Source organism: Pelodiscus sinensis, chromosome 17, assembly GCF_049634645.1.
Source record: "Pelodiscus sinensis isolate JC-2024 chromosome 17, ASM4963464v1, whole genome shotgun sequence".
NCBI classification, from domain to species: Eukaryota; Metazoa; Chordata; order Testudines; family Trionychidae; genus Pelodiscus; species Pelodiscus sinensis.
In genome coordinates this window covers 26,424,501-26,436,500 of record NC_134727.1, presented here as the reverse complement: position 1 = coordinate 26,436,500, position 12,000 = coordinate 26,424,501, and the positions used below count along the sequence as shown (strand labels likewise).

Below are 12,000 nucleotides of genomic sequence, written 5' to 3'. Positions count from 1 at the left end.
AAAGCGGCGGAGGACCCGGGCCAGACCCGCGGCGCTTCCAGGTCAGCGCCGTGGGTCCGGCCCAGGTCCTCCGCTGCTTTGCTCCGCGTCTCCCTGGTCTGCAGACCAGGGAGACGCGGAGCAAAGCCACGGAGGACCCGGGCCGGACCGCGGCGCTGATCTGGAAGCTGTGGTAGAGCAGGTGGGGCACCGCCGGTTGGTCCTGCAGCACCGCTCCTTGGCGCTACTGGACCAACCCAGCAGCACCCCAGCTGCTCTGCCCCAGGAGTCCTGATTCAGCCACTGCTGATCAGTTTCAGCAGTGGCTGAATCAGGATGCCTGGAGCAGAGCAGCTGGGGTGCTGCTAGGTTGGTCCAGTAGCGCCGAGGAGTGGCCGCGCTACTGGACCAACCCAGCAGCACCCGAGCTGCTCTGCCCCAGGCGTCCCCAAGTCAGCCGCTGCTGAAACTGACCAGCGGCTGACTACAGGAAGCCCGAGGCAGAGCTGCTCTGCCCCGGGCTTCCTGGAATCAGCTGCTGATCAGTTTCAGCAGCAGTTGACCTGGGGATGCCTGGGGTTCTTAAGTTGAATCTGTATGTAAGTCGGAACTGGCGTCCAGATTCAGCCGCTGTTGAAACTGATCGGTTTCAGCAGCGGCTGAATCTGGATGCCAGTTCCGACTTACATACAGATTCAACTTAAGAACAAACCTACAATCCCTATCTTGTACGTAACCCGGGGACTGCCTGTATAGGATTCTTTGGCAGATTGATTAAATGATGCATAACTTTACAACTGAAGGTCAAAAATAAGAGCCATCACTACAGACTTGTGCAAGTGCAACTGAAGACAAATGGTGAAACTGCATCAGCTAGTCCTTTTTTTTCTTTTAAGTGTTTGCACTGACATAAGTTTCTTACCACCATGATTTGTACATAATCAAGAAGTGACAGTCCTTTAAAGGGATTTTCTCCTATCCAGCCATACTGTTAAGGTTTCAGTGCAACAGCATAAGTAACCAGGTTCATATGGCAAGGAGGGTAATCCTTTCTACCAGCAACCTTGTCTAACTGAGTGTGCCTTACTTACAAGTGCTATATGCAGGCTCACATTGAAGTGACATGATCTGGAATTTTTCCTCATCAGTCTCCACATTCAGATTGGAAAGGTATTGCTTCACCTTCCTGGCCATCTGAGCATCCTCATAAAGCTTCTTGGCATTGAGGAGTGAGCTGCGTCGAGCACGTTTTTTATGAGCCCCTCCTTGAACATCAAGCATGTTTGAGTTTGTGCTGCCCTGGCTCAGAGACCTACGAAATGAAAAGGAAAATCAGTAAACTTCAGGTTCATTTCAAGAATGAGATCATACAGTTGCATATGCTGAAGCAGATTAATACCAGCACACTTCAGTTAGGGCTTGTACATGCTGATGCAAATGAGTTAAAAAGATGAATAGCATTCAAACAACATTTGTCTCAAAGTAATTTGGTAAAATGACAACAGTGTATTGAATCTACAAAGGATTACTCATGAAAATGTGGAACTGGCAAGAACCAAGCAAAATGCTATGTAAGCTGCCCATACACCTTTGTTAATTTAGTCCTGTTTTTTGCAAAACACCTAACATTCCAATTGTGGGTTACACTGGCGGACAAACATACCAAGACTGTTGAGGTTGGTTTAAGCAATTTGGTCCTTAACATATGTTTATCTGAGTCTGAAAACCTAATTTATTGCATAGTGAAAGACTATTGAATTATCCATACTCTGTCTGTCCATGTTTATTGTCTGTCAATACCTCCCCATGCAACAGGGAGACTGTCCACATATTTGCTTCTCGAGAGTTGTTCTGAGTAGGTTAATTCCCATTGGGTCAGCCACCCCAGCATAACCACACTCGGGACTGTACAGAGAGGTATCTGCAGCCTGCTCCACACGAAAAGGAAAGGGTTAAGGGCCAGAGCTGACCCTTTAAAAACCCATTTTTCCTGGATGATAAGTCAGCAGTCATGCTGACCACTTTTGCAGAAGTTTTGAGTCTCCATCTCCTCAGAAGCCATAAAGCATTGTTCTCTTCATCCAGCCAGCCAAATTACCTCTCCCGATGTCCCCAACTCAAGATGAGGGGTGGTCAACCTCCCCAAAAAAGTCTGAAAAACTGACAAAGTTATGATAAAAAGAAATGCAGTCTCATAAATAGAAAGAACACTATGTTGCTCCCTCTGCATTCAGTTTTGCCACCTAGAAATGATGTCCCGCAAGCATCTTTTTCTTCTAATGTGCACATGATGGAGATGAATTGACAGCACAGGAAACTGCAATTTTCTGTTTATCAAAACAGGCATAGAAGGACAATGGCAGTCCAAGCTTTTCACTTACTGGCCTATCAACGTGCTTAAACCCAGACTTAGAGATAACCTATCTATGGAGGAGTATGTCAGCCTTCTATTCCCCTACAACCTCTGGTCTGAGATTTCCAAAAGGGCTGTCTATTTCAATTCACTTGTTCCTTGAGAAATTGGAGATCACCAAATAGTTTAACTTAAGCATCCATTGTTATAGCTGTTAGTCACTATCCAACTTTGCTAACTTTGAACTACTGACCTAAAGGTTAAATGGTTCTATCACCCCCTAACTAAATCTCTTGTAGATTTACACTCTTGTGCAACTGTCAAGGCCTGGCAGAGAACCTATCTTGGTCAATATTAAAATAATCTTAGCTGCATTACATGGCAAATTCTAAAGTACGCTTTAAGTCCAACTTGCATAAACTATGCCTGAATTGTCTTATAAGGCATCCACAGGTATAACTTTTCTTTTAAAAGTGAATGCTGTGTAAATAAAGGTAATTGACTTGTTAAAGAAATCATATGTGGAGGGATATGCAGTCATTATTTGGCAATATACATATTTCACAATTATACAAGTAGGCATAAGGTCAAATGCCCAAATGATCCAGGCTCCCAAGTAACAATGCTTCACAAAATCCACTGGAAGTGTCAGAGAAAAGTAAACACACTAATAAAAGAGTTGGAAAATAAGACTAATGTTTAAGAAAAGTAACTGGGCATATTGAACTTAAGCAAAGAACAAAAAAGAGAGACGTAGCTGTCCAATATATAAACAAAGGAAATGATGAATACATTTTTGGATCAATCGCTCACACGTCAAATTCTAAGTAACAATAATCTCAAATACATCGGGAAGATATAGGCTAATTATGGGAGAACAGCCATCCAGATCACATAAGATGGCAAGAGAGAATGTGGAATTCTCAACATTTTGATATGTTGAAGGCTAAAGCTGAAACTTATCCATCAATTATGGTTGGGAACAATGAAAGACTACATCTATTATGCTAAAAATCATGATGCTCACTAATATTTTAGCAATACGGTACCAAATGAGATTGGAACTAACTTTCAGAATCTCACGTATAGTTTTAAACATGACTTCAAATAGATAGAAATTTGAGCTAGTGCCCCTTTTTGCTTGAATGTGAGCAACGGCAGCCAAAACTCTTTATTTGCTCTTGCCTGTTCTTGTCTACCCTGGAATGCAATGGATGACTAAGGACCTAGTGGATTTGTGTCATCATAAAAGTCCAGCAATTAAGAGTGGAAGCTATCTGGAGTCAGACTTATTAAAAAAAACCAAAATTTTAATATCTATTTACATCTAACTTCTAATACATATAGAAAAGAAAAGACATTTGTGTTTAAAATTCAACATTCCTTCAGTTAAGGGATGAGCATTCTCAATCCATATCTTGAACATCAACAATCTAGCAAAACTGGGGAATCTGATTTTGCATACTTGGTAGTTCTAACACTTAAAAAGGGGGGGAAATATGCTGAGACGCACAAGCTTTCAGTGTACCTTTTTGTATCATAAAGTAGTCAAACTAGGCACAAATTATCCATAAGTTCTTTGCAGATCACCTTCAAAGTTCTCTGCTTATACCCATCCCCTCCTTAGTGGCTTTCTATCATAGGTGTAAGAATGAAATAATTACATATTTTAAAGCGTTTTAAAATAAATATAAAGGAAAACAAAAATAAAAGAAACTGGCTTCAGCATAAACTGAACACACAGTTCTAGGGGCCTACTGAGGTATTCTAGGCTTTGGTGCCAGACCACCACCTGCTTTGCCTCCTCCCTATAGTATCACATACAGAGAGGTGGAAAGAGGAACAGTCAATGATCAGCTACCCAGATCTCTTTGAGAAGGACGGGGGTGTATTATAAGAAGAAATTTACTGTGCTGATTTGCATAAGGAAATCCCACCTGGAGATGTGTAGATTGATAACTACATAATTTTACATGCAATTATTAATGTCCTATGGGGTTTTATTCCTTATGTACATTCAGAATTTTTAAAAAGTTAATTCTCTTTAAAAATCATGCACATTATGTTATTCTCACTTTGTTTTTACAATAATCCTAAAGTGACAATGTATGAGCTATGTCATTGTCCTTCAGACTACTCAGGAGAAAAAAATAATAGCAGAGGTATGTTTTTCATAATTCCTATTTAATTTAATTCATTTTACTTATTTTTAGTTTTCATTTATTTTCACTGTTTAATTTTTTTTAATGGAAGCTCTAAAGTCAAAGATTATTCGTCTCTAGGAAGCCAAATAATGTAACTAATCAGTCCCAATATATTAAGTTATTGTAATATGTAGGCATTTGTTACAATATTCATTAGAAAGCCATATTGTACTCACAAACCTCATGATTTTGGTCCCTACTCTACATTCCTGGCACAACCAAAATTCCCAGTGAAGACAATGAGGATTTTGGAATGTGCCCAAATGCAGAATTTGACCATTTTTAAGTACAGTTTAAAAATATGAGACACTGTGCAACTCACAATTATAACTGGAATCAAAAGTTTAGAGAGGTTTATAATTACAATAACCCAATACACATTTACAGTTAAAACAAATATTAGTTTGAACTTGAGATAAGTATTAAAAGATATTTTATTTGTTTTAAGAAATACTCTGCATTACACTGTAGTTAGGTAACAGTTTCTCTTACTGCATTAAACTAAAGTTGAAACAGCTTATGTAGAACATAAAATCAACTCAGAGGCATAAAAGCTGACTGGAAATAGTGCTTATTCATAGATTTTCTCTAAATGTATTCACCAAAAATATGTATTTATTGCAGGGTTAATAAAATGCATGCTGAATTTCAGATGCATGCACTAACGAGGAGGATGCAGTATGTTAAAGTTGCATAACCTTTGTTTATCTTAATTGCATTCATCTCTACACTTACCCCAAACTCCTCCACCTCTTCTTCCTGCAAGCAAGAGCCATATACATTGAAGCATGTATTTGAACAGAAAAGCACAGGAAAAATATCACAGTTGAGAGTCAGGAAGAAAAAGATGCAGACAGGAAAGTATAGAAAAGAAAAAATTCTTTCAGGCAAATATTCTTCTCAAACAATATAGCTTTAACAGAATACAGGGGGAGAACTCCTTACAACATTTTAATGAATACAGAAGAACTTATGTTCAAACTATAAATGTGAAGCCAAACTCCAGTTAACTTTTCATGTTAAATATTTCCTACAAATCAATTTTAGATGTTGCATCTTCACACTCAAACAGCTTACCTGCTATTTATCTGTTTTTGAGGAACAACATACAATCTTTATATCTTTCAAAAAAATTCACATTGTGGGAAGTATCATGAGACTACTGGAATTTAATGCATTAGGATTACAATGATAAGAAACAGAAATTTATAATGATCCTGTTTCTTACTATATTTTTCAATTTGATTGCTTGAGGAAAAGTGTTATTTAACAAATACATTCTAAAGAATTAGAAGATTTGTTCTAATTTTTTTTCATTTGTCTTTTTAATTTAAAACATTTTATTGGCACTTTTATAACAGAAGAAACTAATTGACCATATAGGAGAAACAATGAAACAGACTCTAAATGAAGAAAAAAAAAAAAAGACTTCCCTTTCTAAGCAAAAGTGCTACTTTGGACCATAGTAGACAAAGCATTTTATGAGGGCATTGTGTTTGAGGTGTCTCTTAAAATGAATGCTGGAAGTTTAAAAGTCATATCACATGTGAACTATATATGATATTCATTCAGTGAAATAATTAGACTTCATCAACTTCTGCAAAGTGTTTAAAGTATAGAGAGATTTTGAGACAGAATTGATACGTATATATGGTTTAAATGTTTAACTATAAGGGTTTCTGATGAGCCCCTGTAATTCATTAGATTAATATTTTACAGATTTAAAATGTGGGCTTTTTGCTCATATAATCAATACTGGTATGAAAGTTATACTGTTCTCTGAAAAGTGTCTGTGCTAATATAACATTGTTGCATTCCACTTTGTAGTGCAATAATTACATACCAAATTTGCTCACATTACAAGTAAAACGGTCCTTTTTCTAACTACCAGCCCTGAAATCTCATCCAGTGAACTGAATACCAAGTTAGGTTCCTTCTGGCTTGTGTATCACAACATTAATAAGAATTCTGGAGGCATAGCTCTGCCCTCAGGTTCACCTTTGTTCCTCACATTATGCCTTCAGTTATACCTAAAGGCAATTGCCTTCAGCTGAGCAACGTAATTGAGGGCATAATTTCAAGATAAAAAGACTGCTCAAGTGCCTTGTGAAATGGAGCTAAGTTAACATCCTCCTCACTGATTCAGTAGGGAGCATCACTCTGACTCAACTGCTGCCAAAGCCACCACACTCAAGTCAAGGGTCCATGGGTGAAAAGGATGACTAGGGGGGCCTTTGTACTGACCCAATATAAGTCAATGCAACAGGCTGCAATATGGATGACTCACATGAGGACCCATAAAATGAATAGCTATATGAATCTCCAGACTCTGACATCCTACACAATTGACAGCTGCTGTTTCATTTCCAGGCAATGCAATACAAGTAGCCCAATGTCTTGCCCCCAGGTTAGAGATGGTGGTGGTTCCACTCTGTAGCTGCATACAGCCTGATTACATCTCTACCACTATGGAGGTAGAGTGAGTTTTGTCTGTGATGAATAATAAAATAAATAATGTTGTCCTAATACAGCCTGAAGCAGGACTACTCAATACGTGGCCCACGGGCCGCATGCGGCTCATGGCCCATTTGTTTGTGGCCCATGGTGCAGTTGGGGTACACGTAGCCCATGGGTGGGAGCCAAAACAAAAAAAGTAGTCAAATTCCTGGTCTGTCATTACTCATTAAAAGTGCTATCATATGAGTGGAAATCAGGTAAAAATTACATTTTATATTAATATCAGCAGAACTGAATTAAATGGTGCCTGCGTGTTATGTATTCTTGCCATGATCTATGTATTCATGCCTGTCAGTGAAAGAAGATATTTGCATATATATTTACTTGTATATGCAACTACGCTTAAGTTATAGGCCTAGGCATGTGATGTGAGTATCACTGTGACCCCCAAAGCTTCCAAAGTGAGTAGCCCAGCCCTAAAGCACTAGACAGCTTAGGGAAAATAAACAGGAATATTTCACCTATAAAACCATATTAAAATATTTTCCTTTATGCTTACAAATTCTCTTTGGTACAGACTTCACTCTAATGATAAATGTTAATAACTGAAATAATAATGGAAACATAAAAATGTGTTAATTAGGGATGTAAAATCCCATTTAATCAATTAACCAGTTAAACATTATATTTAACTAGTTAACTGCTTAAACAGGAGTGGCTGGGGGGAGGAGGGGCGGAGGGAAGCAGCTCCCTGCTGCAGGCAGGGGCTGACCAAGACAGGTTGGAGCACCCACCACCTGCGGTGCAGTGGGCTGTTCCAGCTAGGCCTGGCCCACTGTGGGTGTTCCAGCCAGGCTGGGGCTGCTACAGCCTGACTAGGCCACGGGTTAACTGGAACCGGTGAGCATTACTGGTAAAACATTCACATCCATAATGTTAATGCACAAAACCCCACACTCTACCCACTGTATAAGAGGTATCTTTAATCCTACTTTCTTGTTTAATTGCACACCTTTGTCTGAACATTACAGCTGGATCCATGTTAGCAGAGGTCATTCTGACGACTTGTCGAATTTCTTTGGCAATCATTCTGAGTTTCTCAAAATTTACCAGGCCCTCCACTTTTGAATCATTTCCTGTGCAATGAAATATGTAGAACAAATATAAGCAATATTCAGTACTTTTCTAAGGCTGCCATGTTATTTGTGTCTAATAATATTATCCTTCAGCAGATGTCAAAAGCCTTTAATTCAACTATCAGTCAAAACCAGGAAGTAGCATATTGGCAGAATACAGAAGCCAGTCAGGCCCACTTGAAGTAGAAAGGAATGCTTGCTCTGCCCTTGTTAGTTAATTCTAAAGTGGCAGCTGTCAGTAGGGGGAAAAATGGAACTATTCACAGATTTATTTTCATATGTTAAAATAGTATAAATATGAAACTGACAACATTTACTCTTTTAAATTACTTCAAACAATTCTGAGACATCACATCAGAAAACCTGGCATATTTAAAACCCTTTAACCTTTACTATCAATGAATGGAAAACAGTTAAAAACAGAAGTGTTTTAAGTAAGAGGAAGCATTTTAAAGCAAAAGTAAGAATTGTATTCTGGCAGCCCTCTCCAAGACACTAAATGAAACTAACTATGCAAATACCATAATGAGGAGCTTTTATCACAGAAACATATCTGAAGTGTTTTTCACATTGTTTACTACAGTCTAAAGCTTTTCTATCATAACCTTGGAGGTAGATAATGATTAAGTGCCATTTTTTAAATATTAAATATCAACACCGAATTTTTAATTTTTGTCTAGATCTGCCTCTTCTATTATGCATAATATTGTATTTTAGTCATATAATTTGGAACACTGGACTTCAAAAAGGAAAGTATTAAAATATTATTCTATACTTTGATTTATTACTTCTCCAACTAGAGAGTTACCTTCATGCAGAAATGTAATATCCTTCTTGACAACAGGAAACAGTGGAATAATTGGAGGCTGCATGCTCTGACTGCTAAGAATGTTGCGGTACTTAGCCATGTTTCTAGATGGATCAAAAAGATCTTGAAGGTCTCTAAGGTGCTTTTCATACTTGCTCGGTAGCTTTTCCCAAGTACCTCTGAGTCGTGCTACTGGCGCCAGATTTAGCCCACTGTAAAAGATATTTTTTTCTATTATAAACTGTTAAATGGGGACCATTGCATTTAATAAGCTGGGGGAAGGCTTCTTTTTTCTTATAAAAGGAAAAAAGGATATTTAAAAGGTTACATTTAAAATTGGGTGTTTGTCACGGTACAGCCAAGACAGACACAAACTGGGCACTCTCCTGAACACTAAAATTGAGACTTGATGAAGATGAAAACTGTTTTATGGTCATAATGCACATATTAAAAAATATACTGCATTTCCAAAACAAATCTATTTCCTATGCTCAGCTCAGTTAACAACCATTTTCTGACAGTGTGACTCTATGCAAAAGAAAGGATATCAAGAGTTAAAAGTTATTGAATGGAGTAGGAGGTACAGCTATAGTAAAAAGGCAAGAGAAGTAAACAGCACATTTATTACAAACAGAAATGGGGATAATTTTAAGACAAACAGATTGGGAGCTTTATAATGGGTAGTGTTGATCTGAAAATTAGTGAAGGCTTGGTACATTTAAATCTGACTTTTTGCAAGCATACAGCACCCAAACATTATTGACAGAGACACATTTTAGAAATCAAATTAAAAATCTCCATACACTAAGTTAAAGTAGCATAAGAGTCATACAGGCTTAGACTAATGAATTTTTAAAATCAGTACTATGAATCCTTCTATAGTTGAAGAACAGCAAGCTGTATTCTATTCTACCAGATGAATTCTGATTCTACAGAACCTTTATTTATGTGTTAAGAAATAGAACATACATAGTTTGATATTCAAATTTCTAGTTGCATTTGCACTATTGGCAGTTAAAAAAAAACCTTGCTTTGATGTATATACTGAACAAACCTGGGAGGAAAAATAGATAATTTCTAATAAGTAGAATAACTTTAAAAATTATTCAAAGGGGTAGCCAAGTTAGTCTATACAGGATAAACTTTAAAAACAACAAATAGTATGGTAGCACTTTAAAGACAAACAAAACATGTAAATGATACCATGAGCTTCTGTGCCCATGAAAGCTCATGATACCATCCACATGTTTTGTTAGTCTTTAAAGTGCCACCATATTATTTGTTGTTTTTAAAGTTATTTAAAAATTATAACTATAAAAGAGATAGCTTGTTCCTCATCCTCTCTCACACATCTTCTTTCAAGGTGAAGTTTCTTTCTGTAGATATTAAACTTGGGTTCCAAACCAACCAATTGTGTTCTCTCTTCATATAAGCTGGGTAGGTAGGCAGGTCAGTTATATCAAGCTGATATCACCTGATTTTTCTGCTCAGCCACAACTGGTTTACTCAAATTTGCAACCTGAAGCATTTACTCTGCATAGATAACCAATACAGAACAGTCATATTTAATTTTGTTGCACTTATATCACTAAACTCAGATTTGCTGTTATTGATTAGGACACTGCTCTGTGGAACCAAAACAATTGTCCTTTCATTAGCTCTCTGAAAGGCAGCAAATAAATAAACCCCTTTTTTAATATGACAAGGTATGGATTAGATATAATTTTCCTTTATTACATTTTGCCTATGCTACCACAGAAAACAGGAATGAAGATAAACCTACTCCTCAACAAAAAATTAATGTATCATTTTCTTTTTAAATGTAACAACTGAAATTTGGAAGCGTCTTTCCCCCTGATCATCACTGTGCTTAACCACTATCCTTAGGAGCAGAAGAGGGCAGTTAAGTACTGCCGTATATTGTGTGAGGAAATAGAGTTGCTTAAGGGACAGCCACTTTGAGACCAACGAAGACTATTTCTCCTTGAGGTGGAATGCAAAGAGGAAATTCACCTGCTGTACTCCCTTTAGAAGGTGTTAACATGAGCACTTTGGTGTGCCTAGCCAGTCCTAGTGACTGTTGGTATGCAGGAATGGTCAGGGTCCTTTCTCCTGCTGCCTCTTAAGGGGAAGTTGTGCCACAGGAGAGACCTGGTTAGTAATCACAACTGGCCTTACTCTAGGGATAAACTGAGAGAAAGGTTTCTTGCACTTCGACTCCTTCCTTGAGCATGCTCATTCAATCCCATTTACAATCTGGGCTTTAATATATTATCAAGACATTTTTCAGCCTATAAGAAACTAATGACCAGAGTTGGATTCTGAGATGTCAAAATCAGTTTAGAAGAATATGTTTAATCAGATAAATTGGCTGCCCTATAGAGAAGAAAACATCCACAAAATGGATTTTCCTACTCCTCAGCATGATTACCACATTAAATCCCTTGAATGTGAATATTTTGAATGAGCAGTTAAACACCACAGAAAATGGTTAATCTTCCAGTTGCAATAAGGTTTCCCCTGATAAAACTATTTTAGTCTTTCCACTGTAATGCAACAAACAAATAATACCAATAAAGCAATTTAACACTTGAAGAACTATGATTTTGCCTAGGATTTTACATTTAAGAAAACAAAGAAGGTGTTTCTTTTGCCATTAATCCTAGCTTGGCAGCACAGAGTGCGTATAGCAGTATTTCACCTCTGGCCCACTGCTTTAGAAGCCTATTTGAAGTATTGCATTAGCTCAATCCCTGGCCTAGAGGACAACAGTCCACAATATTATCCTTAAGGAGGAAGACTGAAGATGGTGTATATTGAAATTACTCCCAGGCTTCTAATTATACGTGGAAACTAAATAAACGCTCAAGGCATCTGCACATTATCTACCTATTGACACAATTAAGTACTCACTAATTAAAAACCATGGAATGGGCCAGTACTCTGATTTAACAGTGTTTTGTGACACTCAGATGCTTCCAAAGCTGGAGAAGAAGGGAAATAATATCTTCTAATGTGCTCCTAATAGTAGAAGGCATTTGGATTCACAGATTATTAATGAAA

General features: G+C 37.7%; 1 protein-coding gene across 6 annotated transcripts in view; it reads right to left on the bottom strand.

Moving 5' to 3' along the window:
* RAPGEF6 (Rap guanine nucleotide exchange factor 6) overlaps positions 1-12,000 on the bottom strand; it is a 239,641-nt gene that overhangs the window by 32,503 nt on the left and 195,138 nt on the right. For 5 of the 6 annotated variants that reach the window (XM_075900363.1, XM_075900357.1, XM_075900358.1 and 2 more), the window contains 4 exons: positions 8,938-9,149; positions 8,006-8,129; positions 5,272-5,295; positions 1,071-1,291 (listed from right to left, as the gene is read on the bottom strand). In XM_075900363.1, coding sequence (XP_075756478.1) covers positions 1,071-1,291; positions 5,272-5,295; positions 8,006-8,129; positions 8,938-9,149 — 581 coding nt within the window. The remainder of the gene's footprint in view (positions 1-1,070; positions 1,292-5,271; positions 5,296-8,005; positions 8,130-8,937; positions 9,150-12,000) is intronic. The other variant, XM_075900359.1, reaches the window with a different exon arrangement.